This window comes from Ambystoma mexicanum, chromosome 2p (assembly GCF_040938575.1).
Source record: "Ambystoma mexicanum isolate Mex_15411 chromosome 2p, UKY_AmexF1_1, whole genome shotgun sequence".
NCBI classification, from domain to species: Eukaryota; Metazoa; Chordata; class Amphibia; order Caudata; family Ambystomatidae; genus Ambystoma; species Ambystoma mexicanum.
This window is the reverse complement of record NC_090923.1, coordinates 382530658-382550769: the sequence shown is the minus strand read 5'-3', so window position 1 is coordinate 382550769 and position 20112 is coordinate 382530658. Positions and strand designations below refer to the sequence as shown.

The 20112-nt window shown below is 41.8% G+C and overlaps 1 protein-coding gene across 2 annotated transcripts in view; it reads left to right on the top strand.

Moving 5' to 3' along the window:
• Positions 1-20112, top strand: part of PTPRG (protein tyrosine phosphatase receptor type G) — a 1528043-nt gene that overhangs the window by 444748 nt on the left and 1063183 nt on the right. For both annotated transcript variants that reach the window (XM_069643751.1, XM_069643750.1), the window contains exon 3: positions 1521-1700. In XM_069643751.1, coding sequence (XP_069499852.1) covers positions 1521-1700 — 180 coding nt within the window. The remainder of the gene's footprint in view (positions 1-1520; positions 1701-20112) is intronic.

The window sequence follows — 20112 nt, the reverse complement described above, 5'->3', positions numbered from 1 at the left end:
AAGATTGTTCAATAAAACTGCTGTTAAACTTGTATTGCTCAAATGAGGAGATGACGCCACTACGTTAAAACTAACCGGGAGATAGTAGTTTTGCTTTACAGAGGTTACATTTTGAATATACTATTAACTATTAGGTGTGCCCTTATTTCAGTGCTGCCATCATTATGGATTAGGCCCCATGACAAATTATAATATATCCATTATTTCATTATTAGTTAAAATACATTCCATTAAATGGAAGGCGTGAAAACCATGCTTCCGAAGAATGACCGTGTCTCTGAAGACGTGCAGCTTTTTAGCAGAGCCCTGAACTTTGGTGTGGTGGTGGCGGAGTGAATGGAGTGATATTGGATATTTAATTTCCTCAGTCTTTGGGCTTTCAAATGACGCTGTCCATTGATGAGCAAATGCAGAAATGGTTGGACTAAAAGGAAATGGAAGGTTGATCTAGGTTTATTCTAGATTGTTTCTTAACCTCTGATATCTGGTCAGATACTGCTGATTCAGGAATACATTTATAGATTCTGCATTGCATGTGACTGAGGGGCACAGCTTTCCTGTACAATGCAATTTCATCACTCTGAGAAAAATGATAAACAGTTTATTATTTGTCTGATTCTGATCTGCTAGTGTGATTGTTTTTCTGCTAGCCAACATTAAAATGGGGGGATAAGTGTGACGAAATGAGAACACGACTGAGTAGTGGCTAAACCACCTACTCAGACCCATACTACTACTAGACCAGCTGTGATCCCAATTATAAAGATGAAACGGAGACAGCCCGATGTGTTATACCTACTTTGAGTTTCTGAGGATGTGGACGGAGGGCAGACGGACTATACTCTCAGGATGGGTACACAGTGATCACAGTAGCAACCCAAACAGCAATATTACAAATACTCCCAAATAAAATAATCCTTGCATAGAAAACCCACCAGTTCAAATATTCCTTTGCACGCCCTCAGTAACCAATATGTTGGCACATATGTACCCAATAGTAGTAGACATGACTTCCTCTAGGAGACTCGTATTCCACTTTAAAAATGTGTGTAAAAGAAAAGCATATTTTGATCTCATTAAACTACATGTAATGGTCGAAATGAATAGAAGTTGTGCATTCATGTGCCCAAGTTTTCAGTGTTTATTAAAGCCCTTCATCTGCCATTTGTTGATACTCCAGTTTAAACCTATTGAAGACACTAGGTCCATGCTGGAACAACTGCAGCCCACTCTCATAATCAAATATCTGTACTGAACGTGTATAGGATGCATATTACTTCAAACCAGTCACTTGTGACCTGGGCCTGTATGCACAAGGTTAGAACCTATAACGTCCTGCTTTAATTTTATGATGGGCCTTTATTGCTATTTTCCTGTGCTAGGGGCAGTTTCACATGGCAAGAACTTTTTCAATGCTCAGTGTAATAATGTTATAGCTATCAATCTTCGTTATTTTCTTTTAGTCTACTTGTATACCATCTAATAACCACGAGTAATGAAACCATTTTCTTTTTTAACAGGGTTATACGGACCTGACAATTGGGTGTTATCAAGTGCAGACTGTGGTGGGATATACCAGTCTCCAATAGACATTACAGATCAGAATGCAGAGATTGGAGATGCATACCAAGAGCTTCAGCTGGATGGTTTTGACAGTGAATCTTCCAACAAAACCTGGATGAAAAATACTGGCAAAACTGGTAAGCATTCTTGATTATGAATTCTTCTCTCACATGGCTGCTCAATCATTCTGCTCATTGAGTAACATATCATGAATGTTCCTTGATTTACTCTTACTAAGTGTATTGAAGCATAACTCTATGTATTTGGAGCTAAAAATCATTGTGTTATACAATACTCTGAAAGGTTGTACACAGGGGTGTTGGTAGGTCTGAAAAAGATTTGGGGCTATGCTAATGTCGGGACTGTCGGGACCCAGGGCTAGCTAGCCTTTTGGTTGTAGCCCCTGAGATTCTATCCGGGGTACAACCAAAGAACCCAGGGCTATAGCCGCCTAAGCCCCCACTAGCAACGCCTCTCATGCTAAGGTTTTGTTGCCGTATATTTTGTTTAAAATGTGTTTAAATTTGGCCATGACCCTTGGAATGTGCTTCCCTCTGCATATGTTATTTCTATATGGAGCGGCGGGAGGAGTCAATGGTACCATATGGTAACCTATAGTTCTATTTGAGAAAGATGGTATTGTGGTTCTGATATATAGATGTATTGCTAATTTGGAGAGGTTAGAGAACCCAAACTATTTATTAACAATGCACCTACAAAACATTTAATCAGTAGCGCAGCAGAAATTGCATTTTTAACACTTTCAAATCTGTCACGGTGGATGAAGATCCATGCAGTATGCATTGCTTACCTAAAATTCTTATATGTTGACGTTCAAAATGTAAGCACTGAATTCCCATCTTTCACGAAGAGATTAGATTTTATGTGGCCAGATAAATTGTAGTAGACGAGATGCTTTCAAGTAAGAGGTTGCCATTATTACCTTGAACTTTAAGAGAAGGCTCAATGTGTGTGTCTGTGTATATATATATATATAATAAATTTAGGCTACTCATAATGTCCATCTATGTAGCACATGGTGTCCCTGAGCAACTTCTTACTACAGACAGAGAATCTAGTTGGATGTCATTTCATGCTTTCATACAAACTAAAGAATATAATATAAGGGAATATTTTATTTGTAACACCACATATGTTTTATATGTACTAAATTGGCCATGCAACAAATTGTATGTAGCTTCTGCAAACTTTTAACTTAAAATATTCATCCTGCAGTGATATAGAGCTACTATTATATGGATCCCAATTTCCTTATAGTGGTTAAATTCACCTCTTGACATAATGTGAGGGGTCAGCAATGCAAGACTTTGTTTAGTATTCTCAAGTTTTAACAGTTTAATATAAGCAAAAATAAACAAACCCTAACTTAGCCTACCCTGCCAGGGGATTCCCTACCTCCTCTAGAATCTAATGTTCAAGGATATTTGTACCGCGCACCATCACCACCGGAGTCGTCCGCTGGCACTCTGGCAGATCTGAAAAGGAAAAGGGGTGGGGGGTGAGTTAATTGGAACGAGCAGGATGAGTGCAAGAGAGCAGTGATCTGCGGTTGGCAGCTTCAGTTTGGTAAACACCGTAGGCTGAGCTTGGGGGTGCTTCCGGTCGTTAGTCTTCGTGTGCTGTTGTGCAAAGCTATGTGTGGTTTGTTTTGTTGTTGCAGTGTAGTGATGTTTGCATGTGTTGTGTGTGCTTTAGGGTTGTGGTTGTTTGGTTAGAGTTTGAGAGGTGTGTGCATTGGGGAGAAATTGTTAGTGGTTTGGTTATTGGCCTCGCTATCTAGAATTGATGTGTGCTAAATTTCCACATTCTTTCTAGATGTGGTGTGTGAATATCTCTGCATCTCTATCTGGATCCGGCACTGGGTAATATTCACAATCGTATCTATATATGTATGACACACGCCAATATTCACGATTATATCTAAATGTGACACTGGCCCACCTTCGAAATCTTGTCTAGATGTGAAGCACGCTAGTATTCACAATTCTATCTAAATATGGCATTGGTAATATTCCCAATGCAGTCTAGATGTGGAAATGGCTAATATTCGCTATTCTACCTAGATGTCACACTGGCCAACTTTCACAATCATGTCTAGATGTGACACTGGCTAATGTTCACAATTCTAAGTGTGGCACTTGCTAACATTCAAAATCCTATCTAGATGCGATGCAGGCTAATGTTCAAAAGTCTATCTAAATTTGGTACTTGCTATCCTTCACAATTCTGACTGGGTCCGGCGCAGGCTAATGTTCACAATTCTATGTAAATGTGGTACTTGCTATCATTCATAATCCTATCTCGATGAGACACAGGCTAATGTTCACAAATCAATCTAAATGTGGGACTTGCTAACATTCACAGTTCCAAGTGTGGCACTTGTTAACATTCACAATCCTATCGAAGTATGGCACTTGCTAACATTCATAATTCTATCTGTGTGGTACTTGCTAACGTTGACAATCTTATCTCGAAGCGACGCAGGCTAATGTTCACAAGTACTTGCAATCTTTCACAATTCTGTCTGGGTCCAGCTAAGGACTAATGTTCACAATTTTATCTAAGTGTGGCACTTGCTAGCCTGCGCCGGACCCAGACAGAATGTTAGGAAACTTTCACAATACTAACCCTGATACTAAACAATATAAACAATACAAATTAAAGTTAACAAAACAACCAGTCTTGGATGACTTCTACTTGTTCTGGGCAGATCTTGTCCCCCCAGAAAAGTCCCAAAGTCAATCCTTCCAAGGAAAAGAAAAGTCAAGTTCCAAAGAAACAAAAGTTCAAACACACAAAAATCCACTGGTAGCAGTTCTTCTTCGCTGGATGAAAAGATTCACCTTTAAAAGTTCCACAAAGAAAACAATAGGCTATCCAGGAATCCCATTGGTACTTTCTCCAGGAAAAGATTAACACATTTAAAGACACAAGTCCCACTTCTACTTGTCAACTCTTCTGTTTTGCAAATTCTCAGGCGTCTGCTAGATAAAGTTTTGTCTGGATCCTTCTGCTTTGAAATTGCTCTCCAGCAGCTCCCTTGATGAAACTGAGATTAGGCCCTCTTGTCCCACAGTTAACTCTTGACTTCTGCTTCATACAACTACTACAGTTCTGACAATTGTATTTGCAACCAAAGTTCTACTGCTCTGCTTCTACTTGAATTTTAGAAGGTTAGGCAACTTCCACTAGACTTATTCGACCTCTACAGGATGGCAAAACACTCTTCTCTTGTCACAAGAAAGAGCAGCCTCTTTGCCTTTCCTTCTGTCTTGTAGCTACTATGAAGGCATAATGAAGTACGACACAGACCGATTCAAAGTTCAAACCAAACTGCTTTATTAACACATGTCATGGTGGCTCAAGACCTAACTTGCCCTAAGCTAAGGTGGGATTTCCCTACCTGAATGAAACGAAGGAAAGTCCGAATCAGAAAGTTCAACTTAGAAATCTGTCTTTGTCCAAAACCTATCCTTGCCCTCACACCTTAAGCTGAACAATGTGTAGGGATGTCAACAATGAAAAATGGTGATTGAAATACAGTTCTGAGCTTCTTCCAGCTCCTAGCTTGCTTTTCAGCTCTGCTTACCCAAGTTCAAGTAAGTTCCACAAATCCTCAGGGTTCCCTTCCCCAAGTTTAAAATAACACAGTTGCAAAGAAAATGGTGTCTAGAGGTTCCCGTTCTCAAGACAGCACCACATTTCAGGAAGTCTCAGGTTTCCCTTCCCACAAGACTTCACCTTGCCAACTTATACTTGGTCTCAGTCTTGCAATATTCAAAACAAGTCCAGATCAACTCGACACTCTTTCTGGATTGTATTAATGTTTCAATCAAATTACTCCTTCTTGATTTACCTCAACAATTTCTTTGGATTTTACAATTCAGGGTTCCCTGGCCTAGGCGCAGTTGTTAGACCACACGGTCCACCCATTCCAGGTTGTGAAACCAGGAACCCTAGGCTCTTTAGCCCACACAGGTTCTTCTGTAGCTACCCTTGTGTGAATGTTCACTCTCACTTGACTTCTCCTTGTCAGCCTCTTGGCTTTACATGAAGGTGTCACCCTCACCTGGCTGCTAATTGTTTGCATCTTGGCTTTGCCACAATGTGTCACATATCCTTTGCCAGTTGTTGGCCTTGCCAAACTGTATTCATGCATAATGTTCATTTTGCAGTGGTTTTATTTCACGCTTGCTTTCTTATTTCATAAATTGCTTTCAAATGGGCATGTTCACATTCATCTGTCATCAGGTTGTAGCCTTGCCCATAAAATGTTCATTGAGTTCGTTATTCAATATTAGTGATTGTTCACTTTTGTTGCATCACTTTTCTTTCAACCCATGGCTTTAGGTTTGTTTCATTGTGTGCATACTAATCTCTGCATTCGGCTCGCTTCCACAAAGCTCCCCCAGAAGCGCCCTGCTTTCGAATGACTTTCCGCTTTACTTACCAGTCCTTGATGTTCCCTCTGGGCAGCTGCGCTGTTCCGTTTCTGCACTGCTTGCTGGCTTATCTTTAACCGCGAGCCCCGCTTGCACTTCGGATGCTCTTCTATTCCCGTCAGCAGCTCTGCCTCTCTACCGTGTGTGCAAGCAGCTACTTTGGTTTCTTTTTTTTTTATTTGTCTACAGCTATTGCTGCGTATCTCTGACCAGAGGCTCCCACACCTGTGGATTTCTTACGGCCCGCTTGGCCCTGGGCACTACAGTACCTTGAGCCTGTCTGCCGGCGTCCTGGCTCTCCTGCAGGACTCGCCACAGCTGCCTCCTTGCAAACAAGATCCCCTGCTGGTCTCCTCCCTCCTTGTACAGCTGCAACCGCTTCACAGGTTGCAGGTGAGCGTTCCCAATTGAAATTGCCTGACTGCAATCAGAGGAGAACTTGGGACATGCCTGACCTTTATAATATTCTGCAGGCATCTTCCTCGTCTCGGCACTAGAGTTGTGAAATGACTTTTCACTACTCCTAGTCTCCTCTTCCTCATAACAGTACTATAGTTTGTTGAATGAGGGGAGAAAAGAAAAGTCTTGAAGTTCCAAAGAAATAACAGTTCATACACAAAGAAAAATCCACTGGTAGCAGTTCTTCTTCCCTAATGAAAAAATTCCCTGTTCCAAGTTCCACAAAGAAAACAATAGGCTATCTAGGAATCCCATTGGTACTTTCTCCAGGAAAAGATTAACACATTTAAAGACACAAGTACCACTTGTACTTGACAACTCTTCTGTTTTGTAACTTCTCCAGCGTCTGCTAGATAAAGTTTTGTCTGGATCCTTCTGCTTTGAAATTGCTCTCCAGAAGCTCCCTTGATGAAACAGAGTATGCTCTCTTGTCCCACAGTTAACTCTTGACTTCTGCTTCATACAACTGCTACAGTTCTGACAATTGTATTTGCAACCAAAGTTCTACTGCTCTGCTGCTACTTCAATTTTAGAAGGTTGGGCAACTTCCACTAGACTTATTCGACCTCTACAGGATGGCAAAACCCTCTTCTCTCGTCACAAGAAAGGGCAGCCTCTTTGCCTTGGGAGGGTTAGGCTGGTTCTCATAAGGGAAAGGGGATAGTCTGTCACACCCTTAAACCTTATCTTCTTCACCGTCTTCCTGATGCTTTCTTGTGGTGGGACAGGGGTTGCAATACCCCATAACTGCGTCTGGGATTGAGGGTTCCTCTTGAAATGAGGGATACCTTGCCTCACCCAAGGACCCTCCACGCACTTGATCCTCCTTTACTTCTACACCCCCAGGGTCAGGATCCAGAAGCAAGTGCCTTTGCCTGAACACCTGAGAAGAGGACCGATGGATGCCCTCGGGTTTCTCACACTACCAACCACAATTGTACTGCTACAACTTTAAAACTGGGTTTTTAGTGTTTCGGGAGAGTCAACTAAGAGTTCTTGGTTTACCAGCAGCATTCTCAGGATTAACAAGAGGCATGCGATTGCTGGACATCCTTTTTTTTTTTTTTTGCTCAATGATCAGAAAAGAAGACTTTTTACAACACCCAGGTGTTTCCCCTTGATATTGCATCGCATTTTACATTTCCTGTGTTAATAAGACTTCCCACTTCTATGAACAGGTTTATCTCAGTCAATTCTGCATGCACATTATTAGAAAGCTGGCTACTGTTACCAGCGAGGTATTGAAGTTGATTTGGAGTACAGAGCTTCACTTTCCCGACTCCACAATCACTAATTGCTGGCTGATTCTGCTTCCGGGCTTGGTTTCTTCAACTACTACTGCTGCAGGCAATCTTGGGTCCCCGCCTCCTTCTGCTGCACGGGTGTCTCCGATCCGGCCTCATCAAAGGAGACTTCTGCTCTCGAGATTCCCTCGGCTTGCTTTTGCACACAGGCCTTGGATGGAAGCACAATTTCAGCTCTGCATTCACCGCAATTGGGCGCACCTGGAAATACTGCCAGTTTCCTCCAGCCTCTTCCAATGCTGTCAGTCGTACAGGTTTGTGTATGTGAAATCTGCTCTTCCCCTATTCCGGCGTCCCTTTTGTGGTCGCACTTCCTTGTTGAACAGCCAGCCTTTGTGTTCTGCTCCTTATACTTCTGCCACTGCTGACCATCTGACTCCCACTCCAGCTTCTTTCTACTGCTCCTACCTGCAACAGACGTGTATACCCCTCAGGTGGGTTAATTGGTTTCAGGTACAGGTGCTTAGAATTAATTGCCTGACCCTGCCAAAAGCTATTAGGCTGGCCTGCCTGCTATGAACTCCTGCATGTCTCTTTAGCCCTCTTCTTCACAGTAACTGATGGTTTCTGAGACATGAAGTACTTTGTAATTTCTCTCCATTTTCAAAAGAATTAAATAAAGAGTTCTCTCCCTTGATATTATAATAGGAGAAACCATGGTTAACCTTTTTTAGAGACAGATGGGGCAGAGAAAGTCACCGGTTTGCCGTTCCTGTTGGCATACCTTTGACATTATGGAGGATATGAATTTTTAGGGGTTCAACACTAAATGGAATCACTGCTCTAGATTTTACATTGAAGATGATATTTTTATTATATCGTGCTCACGGGATGCTCCACAATGTTATACCAAACGCTTAACATTTTTGACAACTATCTTGGTGCGTAATATGTTAACCATTCTTCTTCCACCTCATGCAGAGACACAGATGGATAAAAAACTATTTTACAGATGCGGTCAAACATCTATTTCTGAAAAAATGCTTAATTTCTGAATTCCATAAACCTTCTTAGAAAATCATTTGGGGGGATTTAGTAATGTTTATTGGGGTACAATGGCCAGAACCCGAAGGGCAACCGAGTGCAGACACCTTATGAGAGGTAGCTGCTGAATCTATTACTAGAAATGCCTTTTCGGATTAAACTCACACAAATTACATAAGCACATCCCCACTACTCAACTTGAGTTAAAATTGTAAACTAGAAATGTCAAGGGCGCTGCCAATTCCTCAGTGCAGAATGGCCAGCAGCAGTTGAATGCAGAGGCACTTCAGGGACGCGAGGGGAGGCTGTTGAACTGAGCCCACTCTGTGAACACAGTCTGCTGGGAATAATCCCCCACATCTCATCTGTTCACTTTCCCACATCTCAACTGTAGAACTCTAGCAGCTCCAGCACTAACCAATCTGTGGTACTGGAATAGTGTTTGTGCTAGTGGGGGCTCATGGATGAAGCCAAGGCCAAGTGCAGATTTATATGTGCTAATAATCTGTCTGGGCCAGACCCATTAATCATTGAACTTTCTTTTTGCCAATATCTTGAAACGTTGTTTATTCTATTAGGGTGAGAGTACTTTGATTTGAACAAGTGAAGTAAATGTTTCAATAAAAGAAGTTGGACTGGGAAGCTCCCCAGAAGCTATTAAACAGATTCAAAACCCAGTCCTCTCACTGTAATCAACTTGCAAATACACTTGGCTAAAAAAGTGACTTTCAAACTGCCAGTTGAAGCAGTCTGGTAAAACTTGATTACATTCTGAAATATCCTGGGTTCTGGTGACCAGAGATGACGTTGGAGGCAAGGTATTATAAAAGGAAAGGTAGTATTATTGTAGTGACAGGGTAAATTATAGGAAAGAGGCAGGAGCTCAAGGTATATATATCTTCCTTAGTCTCGCTCCCATCCTGTGTGTCTCCCAACTGACACTCCTGGAACTTTGGTGTACTGTCAGGTTCCAGGCTGCTCAGCTACATTCCGATACTTGCATTGGTGCACTCAATCCAAGTCAGATACTACAAATTTTAAACCCAGTCCACTTGCAATCACAATACCGTGTAGCAATTTGTGGGAGGGAGATGTTGTGTTGATGTAGAGGCCGAAGCGAAATTGTTCTCTTCTACTTCTACTTCTACCTTTGCCATGGTTCAGTATTTTTTGCTGATTCCCCTGAAGTCCAAAATTAGAATCTGCCCTTTCAATACCAGTTAAATACATTGTTGTTTGTCTAGCTAGTGAAGAAATTTAGCAACTATATATCTTCAAAGTTGTTCTTGATTTCAGTTAAAAACTTGTAACATGACGGGCACATATTGAAGAATGAACTAGATTGTCCCCTAACTGCAATCTAAGGAAGTGAGCAAACTAAAGAAGCATGCAAGCCAGAATTTAGTGCCGTACAATGGTGGTCACGTTTCTTGAGAGACCAAACACTGTTGAAGGACATTTAAAACATTTTAAAAGATGTCCTCCAATGCTGACACGACCTATGCCTCATTACATTTATTTTTCTCATTACATGTATTTGGCATAATTGCGTTCTCTACGCTTACACTTGAAAATTGCATACAATACCACTTTATGAAAACAACCAAATTGTAGCTGAGACGCAAAAGGAGAAATAAATAAAGCGTCTAGGTTGTAAAATACTCACAATGCATCAACCGGCAACCAGCAATCCAGATCCAAAATTGGCAAAAGTGTAATTCCTTCCACAGCCTTCATTAGCCAATAGGTTTGTCTAGTAGTGTGCAATGGATATTTTGTGTTGTCTATTAGTTATCAGAGGGGCGCTCTGTGAAGTTGTAGGAATTGTCAAATGATGATCTGCTTCATCCAACGGTTCGCTGAATAGGCATTGTAACTTCTATTGATTCATGTTTGGCTGTGCAGCTATTTATAAGAGTAAGAACTTTTTATTGGAGATCGCTGATTAATGAACAGAATCAACATGCAAACAAATCACGGACATGGCATGCAGGCGCGATTAAAGAAGACTCAACATAATCTTGGCATAGTGAGGGATGTGGTTCTGAACCCTGGGGATATTCCCTGAGTTTGCAATAGATAATCTAGTTACTTGGCTCCAGCCACCTTAAGACCCAGCCTAATTCTCTGATCAGTCTCTCCTTCCCCGTGGCAGCTGCAGTGACACTTTTCATCCACCTTTGCTTTCTGCATCTCCTCCCTGTGGCTTCTCCTCTCTGGCTTCCCATGACAAAATGATTACTAGTCTTCAGAATTACAGGTTTCAGTAGTGTTTTCTAAACTCCTACTCAGCCCCACATTACTAATAAACGAGCAGCCATACCAGTCAAAAGTTGACACAGGCACAGCATGAAGGGTTCAATTCTTTTTCCTCTTTAATGTACCAAGGGCAGGTTATATTCTCAACAATAGTAATGTGGTCTGAAAATAAAATGTCCAATCAAAGCATTCATTTTACTAATGGGTGTATAAAAAGGCAGGAGACCAGCAGCAAGAAAACGACCAGCATGGAAACCTGTATACGAGGAAGCAGATGAGGTGGATCCTGCAGGAGAGCCAGGATGCAGCAGATACCACAGGAAGCTGTGGAGCCAGGGGCCAGGCGGCTGTGAGAAGGCCACAGGTGTGGGAGCCTCATGGGTCGGAGGTTCACAGCTGGTGCTGTGAACCAGGAAAAAGAAGCAAAGTGCCGGACAGTGTTCATGGAGAGTGCAGTGCTGCCGGTGAGAGACTGCAGTGTGAGCGGGGCTCGCCGTCTAAGGAACACATGTCGGCAGAGCCGAAACGGAAAGCACAGCTGCCCAGAGGAGATGCCAGGGACCGGTGAGTGGAGATGGAAGATCACTCAGAGGTGCTCCTGAGGGTTCTGGGGAAACTGAAATGAAATGCTAAATGAATGAAAAAGCATGTGCAAGTTGAAATAAACCCAAAGCAACGGGTTGAGAGACAAATAAGGACAATATAATGCACAAGTGGCAGATTAACAGATCCGATATTGAATATCGAACTGAATGAAAGTGTTGGCCCAATGGCAAGTGTGTGCGAAATTCATATACTGCCTATTTGAAAAGTAAGCACGAGTTGTATAACACAGGGGCAGGGTTCTCCGAGGGTTTGTGGAACTATCTTGAACTTGGGGAAGGGGAGCTGAAAAGTAAGCCAGGAGCAGGAAGAAGCACATAACTTTATTTGGAACACAATTTCTTTTATTGCTGACATGTCTCCACATTGTTTAGCTTTAGTTGTGGGGGCCAGTATAGGTTTTGGACACACAGACTTAGTTTTTTTTAGGTAGGGAATTCCCACCTTAGTATAAGGCACATTGGGCATTCAACAATCCTGACATTTTAGTTAATAAAACCATTCTGTTTGTACTTTGAATCTGTTGTCTGTGTCTTGCTTCATGATGCTGTCATCTGGTACAAAAGCTCTAATTGGCAATTTTAGTTCTACAAGTCATTATTTCCTAGCTTCTACAGTGCACATGGTACCAAGGACATGAGCGAGGTAGATACTTTAGAGGTTGTGATAACTTTCTCAGAACTACGTGAACCCCTGCTCCAGTCCCAGACATGTTGGCGCCTCCACACTTTCCCACCACGTGGTATAAATGTGTTACCTTCTCCCTTTGCACCTCGCAGCACAAATCACATGAACTAATGGTGGAAGCACCCTGCCCCTGCTCCCTGATCCTCTTGATTGATTGGTCACTTGACGGTTTTATGGCCAGGGCTTTGGTGCTGGTCAGTGTATGTTTGTGTCCAGGGCTTGGGGGTCTAGGGCCGCTATGACTTAGATGTGGACAGTGAAGGCCTAATCCCCTCCCCCCCTTTCTTGTGGGATAACTCTTCAAAGGCCCATTCCGGCCCTTTGTTGGCCTTGCAGGGCACTCCTTCTGGGTTGCATGCACCACTGATGAGACATAATAAAGAACTGTGTGTGTGTGTGTATTCAAGAAATTAACCTTGTGCAGAGCTGCCAGGGCTGCGAGCAAAGACCGCACGCACACCCTTCTAACCCTCAGGACTGAATGTAAATGTACTAGCATAGCCATGGCACTAGGCCTCAATTTAAAAATGGTGTCTAACTTCTAAAATGGAGTTTCATGACTCACATGGTAATAATACGAAATCTGCTATAATTCCACTACAACCCAGCTTCTATAGCTAAGCTCCCCCACCCCCCTCCATTTTCTGAACTTCGCCACTGTATCTCCTACAATCGCCTCGTCTTGAATCGGAGGGGCCTGGGAGTTTTGCCCCTCCTCCCCAACAGTAGTGGGATAGAGAGGGAAAGCACTAGAGTTTGGAGACGCCAAAGTGTCTGGGTTTGGAGTGGGGGTTCATGTAGTGCTGAGTAAGTTATCACGACCTCCAAAGTATCTGCCTTGCTCATTTCCTTGATGCCAGGTGCACTGTAGAGGCTAGGAAATAATGACTTGCATAACTAAAATTGTCAATTAGAGCTTTTGTACCAGATGATGGACGACGAAGATCCCCAAGTGGAAGGACAGAGGATGCTGGGATCAATTGCCTGGCATCCTTTAGGAAGTAGATAAATATATGTATAGGGTCGCACCAACTAGTTACCTGGATTTGTAACCTATGTAATGTACATCACTTATGACGCTGTATACCTTTTTAAAACCTATTGCTCATGCTGGTTTTGACAGAGCACTCCTTTGCAGCAGAGTTCGTTGCTGGCGCATATTTGTATTTTGTGCTAGTGGTAGCTTCAGTTCGGAAAAACTGGGTTCGTTTTGATTTGGTAAGGGTTAGTTGGTGTTTGTTGGATGAGTGTTTTGTATTATTGGTTTTAGTTTTCTGTAGTGTTGTGCTTATTTTGTATTGTGGAGCATGCATTTTTGTGGTGGTTGGTCTACTGCTGTAGCGTTATTTGTTTTGTTTGGTGTTTGATGGTGAACATGCAGGATATTAGAATGTTTTACTGGGGTATTTTTACATTTATAGCAGCACACAAAGACCTGAGGCATCTAGGTGTTAGTGTTCAGTTGGTGATGTTGGTAGTCTGTGCCTTTACGTGAGGGGGGTTATGTTGGTCTGACAGGGTTCAAATTCTACTATTGTGGTTGCTGTTAAAATTCTTTTTCGTTGCGGCATACACGTTTTGGTTCATTAGGTTTTCTGTTTTGGATGTATCTCATGTGTTGTGTTGGCCATTTTACGTCAACATTTTTTCCTGTTTAGCTCTGTGAGTTAAAGAGCCACGTTTTTATCAGTTTTTGCAATTTTAGGCGGTCTCCTGGTAGGATTTCTTTCGGGAGGGAGTTTAAGTTTTGCCAAGATGCAGAAGAATGCTGATCCACCAAATTTCTGCTTTGAGTATTGTCTTGGTTTGTGGCGAATGTCGTTGCTGGACCTTGATATACGATTTTGGGTTCTAGATGGAGATTGTTCCCTGTATGAATTACGCTCCTTGGCCATGGATTGCTTTTTGGATTATGCAAAGCGTTTTGAAGAAAAATACTTGTTGGGCTGGTAGGGTTCATAGTGCGGGTGTGATGTGTTCTCTTAGTGAGTCTGAGAAGTAGTTTTGCTGCTGCATTCTGTTTTCACTATAGTCTTTTTGCTAAGTTATATATCCTGTTGGCATAGTTTAGGAAAGTGAAGAAAGTTAGTATCTGCTTAACCTGACAAATTAATTGATGCAGCGAAAGCCCTCATCCAGTTTCTAATGATATTTTCCAGTTGATGTACTCGATCTGGTACCTTGAGCGTTAACAGAGTGGATGGCTTTGAGACAGACCCAGCGTTACAAAGGGTGTATCGATAGAAACGCTTGGAGTGCTTATAAGGCACAATAGCTGCTCTGCCTACACAAAGTAAAATTATACCTGTTCTCCTAAGCTATCTGCTGTCAAGTGCCGTATGAGGTGACTTCGGCCTCCAAACCTGCATGTGTGACCTACCACCCATGTAAAAACCCCAGAGTGTGAACAAAGGACCAACATATACAACGCAATGAAAAAAGTAAAATTAGGCATTGGACGAGGCGGCTACACTTAAAATGCCAGTATTACGTCGTCCTTAAAGTCTTATTTTGTCACTTTAAAAAATGCTTACTAGTGAAAAGGATAGTGCGAATGGTGGTAACCGGATTCCATTCAGCGCAATGCGATCTTGAAGAATGTGCCATGTGATGCCAACGCAATACTGCAAAGTGAGCAATTTGCTGGGCGTTTAAAATGTACATCCTCCTAATTATCCTCTGAATTATTGATCTAATAACAAGTAAAATGACCCTAGATGCAATCATAAATGATTTAGAAATAATAAAGAATTCATAAGATGCCACTGTGGATTGTAAACGAACGGACACACTTGACTGGACTTTCTTGCATCCGTAACGCTGCAGCAGCTTGCCTAGAAGTGCTAATAAATGGAATAGCGTTGCGTGTCAACAATATTGCGCACAGGTGTGTGGTTTGTGTAGAGCAGCACATGTATCCGAATAGTCAGATATAGAAAATCTAAACCTACTTTGAGTTATTGTTAAAATCGAAATTCCAGCATCTCAATGGTCACACCAGCAAAATAGCCAAGGCTTTATGTTCATGAATAACCCACAAGGGTACATAGTTAAATATATATGTAAGCTGGTGTATACAGGTACACTGTCTTCCCATTAAACATCATTACCAAAATGGCTCAAATAAGATTTGAGTGCAGAGTTAACAGAAAGAAACAATTTATAGTGTTGCACTCGCAAGTTCATTTCAATCTATATAGATATCTATGCCAATACCACTTCTAATTTTCCCAGGGATGACTAAGGGAACCGTTTTGCTTTCTTAAGGGTTTATCCTTCACTGTTTAAGCACTTGGTGATAATGCTTCAAACTGTTGCTGAATTGAGCATGTTTTTGGTACTATTGGCAACTATTATTGTTGCCTTGACTTTTGTCTTATTGATAGACTTCTATATATAATCCATTCAATTATATGGATGCCAATCATTATCCATTCTACTAAGAGATGCTACTCCAGTCCTAGTCTGAACTTTGCATTCTGGGATTGTGTTGTCCTGGATTTATAATGGGGAAACTCCAGAACTAGAAGTCAGTTTGCAAAGTTAATATCATGACTTGTTTCACAGCTCCCAAATGGTATGGAAATGTTGGCACGTATGCGTATATTTCATGTCATGCAATCGTAGAAGAAAGTGATAATGCGTGGTGGTGTTCCTTGAGCTCTATATGCATCGAGATCACTTTAGGAGTGCACAGGACCTTCTAGGTTCTTGTCTGTTAAAAAGAGCTCCTGTGGGCAGTTAATTATATGCAGGTTTAGTGGCCTACATATATGTGGGCTTTCTTATTCAAATGACGTGTCCTCTCTAGTTTAGGAAAAAATGCATAACCCTTTTTGGTTCTCATCCATCATAGTCTTGTAGACCTAGAGAGATGTATAATAAGGCCAACTAGACCCTGCCCTTGGGTGGCCGATTACATCAGTTTGTTTTCAATATATTATTTTTTAAACATACATTTTAATCTTGTTACTCTAGTTCTAGCTGATCCACAACAATGTGTGAGTGATTTGAAACCATTGGCAGTCATTGCACTGCGACAGAGTCTTTGTTGGCCAAACTTGTATATAGAGATAGGAAAAAAGGGAGGCCTGATTATTGTCTATGGCCCTTCAGGCAGTTCTGCAATATAATAAAGAGATGGGGCCAACTAGACCAGAGATGACAAATGACTATTGTTTAAATCAGAATAGTTTTTTGTTTATTATCCAAATACACATATGAAAAAATCGGCTCCACAAACCAAATGCAATACATCCCTCCAAAAACCATTCATTCATAACTCATCCATACAATAATCATATTTGCAAAAATTAAATAAAACAAGGTGATACTTTGTATATACCACAAATAGTAAATCAGACAATTATAAGTTCAACACTCGATTATTTTACAATGTGCCCCTCTGTTGGTATTCAGGGTTTTTTTTGAAAACTGTTGTCAACATGTTTCGGTTAAGTTTTCTCACGAGGATGAGACAGTCCCCTCGTGTATTGACTTAGTGTTCAACCTTCTTCAGGACAGGAGAGCAATCGCCAACTTGGCGTTGCCTCTTGGTAAAAAACCAAAGGTAGGGGGTGTGTGGCAGGAGAGCCTTAAATCTGTTAACCTCCTCTGAAACTTTCAGGGGCTGGCGAACCGGTGTGATGGAGTCGATCCCGTAGTGAATGCATCCAACAATGGCGCTTCACGTAATGGATGCCTGTTATTCTCAAAAGGAAAATATTTTCTTTTTTCTAATTTCCAGTTCGAAAATAGTGCCAATTAATTCATTAAAGCAACTGCGTCTTTAAAACGCTTGAGACAGCCGTATGTTTAATCGCTGTTACGGCTCACTGGCAAGAAGTGTAGCAAAATTTACGGCCGTGAACCGAAGGGCTGCCTTGTTAAAGGCGAGAGATGGAATCCAAGACCCTGCTGCCCGCGATGGGTCGGACCCTACAAACTGTAGACCTATCGCCCTTCTATACGTAGTTGGTAAACTTTTTTCTGCAATCCTTCTGAAAGAACTGAACAACTAGTCACTGCTGATCAAGATCATTGGCAATCTGGTTTTAAAAAGGGCACCGGTACATCATTGAAACTATTTTTGATAAATCGGTTTAAATGTGGGGTCAAATCTTCTAAGAACAAGAAAATCTATATTGACTCAATAGACCTAGCACACGCTTTTGACTTGATAGACAGGAGGATACTAAGGAACAAACTGGAAACCTGGGGTTGCCCCACAGACTTGAGAGAAGCTCTGGAATGACTTCACACCACGACCGCAATCAGTCAGGCTTGGTAAAACAGGAATTCTGGCTAGTGAAATAGTCACAAAAAAAGGCATAAATCAAGAATGTAGGATTGGCACGGCTGTATTTTATCTATACATCTCTGGTGAAGAAGCATTTGTCAACGTGAGATGCTTTCCACAAAGCATCGCAGAATTGGCAGTCAGCAGACTCCTCTATGCAGATGATCTCCTGATGTTGGATCAAACAGAGATGGGTCTGCTGCGCCACATAGATGCATTGGCGGCTTATGTTGACTCAAACGCATTGTCGATAAACCCCAAAAAATTGAAAGTCCTTACATTAGGCGATGCTAGGAAATCGTGTCGCACTAAAAGAGCCTGGCACTTGCGAGGGGAGAAACTTCCAGAGGTCGCCTCAATGTTATATTTGGGATCAATCTTAAATGACAGTATCCATGATTGTTTTGGCGTGGTGGCCGTGAAATTTAAGGCTAAAAATCTGGCCACGCAGGCCAGAATCATTAACCAAAGATACGGAAAGTTTTTCTTAATACCCGTCATCGAGTTTTACAAATTTAAGGTCATGCCCATTCTCACCTACGACACCGAATCCCAATTTATGCTTGCAGGGTCAGTTTGGCAACAAGTGGAGGGCATCTTTTGGTGGCGAGTACTCAACATGCCCAACTCACTTCCTGTGGACGTGATACGAAGAGAGATGGGCTTGACATCACTTTACGCTGCCATGGTGTGGAAAACATTATCACTTCTGCGGAAATGTTTGAATCCCCCAGGAGATGGAGGATTCGAGATGCTGAAAAAGGCTATGAAGATAAACAGTGAAAGGTCTCTGAGTGAGTGGAAAAACACGTGTTGACATCCTACAAAACCTTTCACTGAGCGAAGAAACGCGATTCGCCAACCCTGGACAGGTCAAAAAGAAACTATTTGACTTCGACTGAATAGCTACATAGGAACGCACGCTCTGTAAAAACTGGAGGGAAGAAAGGCAAAGATTCCAGGAAACTGGGAGTAATACCCAGATATTTGAACAAATTCCCGTCGTCAAGTTTGAGATAGGAGTGTGAGATTCCGATTCCACCTATATCCAACAAGGGAAGTATTGGAAAGACCCAAATCAGTAAGTGCCTGTAATTACATCTGTTGATTCTGTCACGAACCACTTGAAACTCTAGATTACCTAACTATCGAATGCCCGGCCTTGAATGACCGAAGAACGAAACATCTGGGCAAATTCTTTGATTCAGTGAGAACATACAATGAAATGTGGGACTTCCATAATTCAAGGGGAGAGAATAAATGTAATATTAGCTTTGCTAACGTTTTTAAAGGAAATCTTGGAAAAAATTACGGAGGCAGAAAAGAGCCATATGCACTTCATCGGTGAAAAGAAAGACCATGATTAAGTTGGACAGAGAACCACTATTATATGTGGCATTCACCTAAGACTTTTTGACTCTTTCCTCTTGTAAATCGCTTTTACTCTGTTACCTCTTTTTAATTAAATGTTTTGGGGGTCTTTTTTTTTCGTTTACCTTTTTTGTTAAGGTAAACGTAGCATAAACAAGTTTAAATTGTAAACTAAAAATATGCTTTAAAAAATGTTGGGTATTTTGGGCAATGGCACAGCACTGATGTAAGGGTATGCACCATTTCATTTGTTACAAAAGCTGTCTGCAGTCTGCAGCTACTCGGAATGCTGTCGCTTCTCACCCATGAACGTTTAGGGTCGCCCTTATCCATTACTCAAACGTGAGAATGCTCAGCCAAAGGCTCTAAGAACGTTCTCTAGCTGTCTTGATTCTACTGTTTCAGTTATGCACAGGCAGAGTTTTCAAATTTCACTTGTGATTTTGCCACCTTTTATTGGTATTCCACCCCAAGGGATTTGGAGGTACATGGGATGCAGCAGGTGGTAATTTCTTATTTCCATGTTGGCTGCTGCTAACACCAGACCTGTAACCATGAGAAGGAGGCTGAGTTAACATTTGTATAAGATGCACGTGTGCCACTTGCTTATATTTCATATGTTAGCCTTTCTGTTTGACAAGATGGCATGTGGCAATGTAGTCCTGTTGCCTGAAACCTTCATATTACAGACCAGTCTAGGTGCTTTTCATGGGGAGGTGGCAGGCAACTTGTGAGAGACCAGATATTTGCATTGACACCAAAAATTCCTTGTTCCAACCTTCTCCCACTTGTGTCCAGTTGAGACATTTTTGGTTCTGTTTGCTCCTTCTAAAATACTGTTTTCTGACCAAACCAAAAGTAGTATAGCACTCAACTGTAGAACACCGTGCCTTCAAATCTCTGGCAGCAGAGATCTGAAAACACTCTTTAAACTAAGACAACATAGATGAGAACGGGCTTGAATTAAGAGTGGCCACAATAACTTTCTTGTCCCTGCAACCTTAAAAACATCCTTTTTTGTCTTATGGACCCAAAATGGGGGCAACAAGGAGCTGAAGAGGCATTGTTTGGCAAAGGCAGACAGTCTGTTGAAGGGGTGGAATCTAGTGAAGGTGCAGAG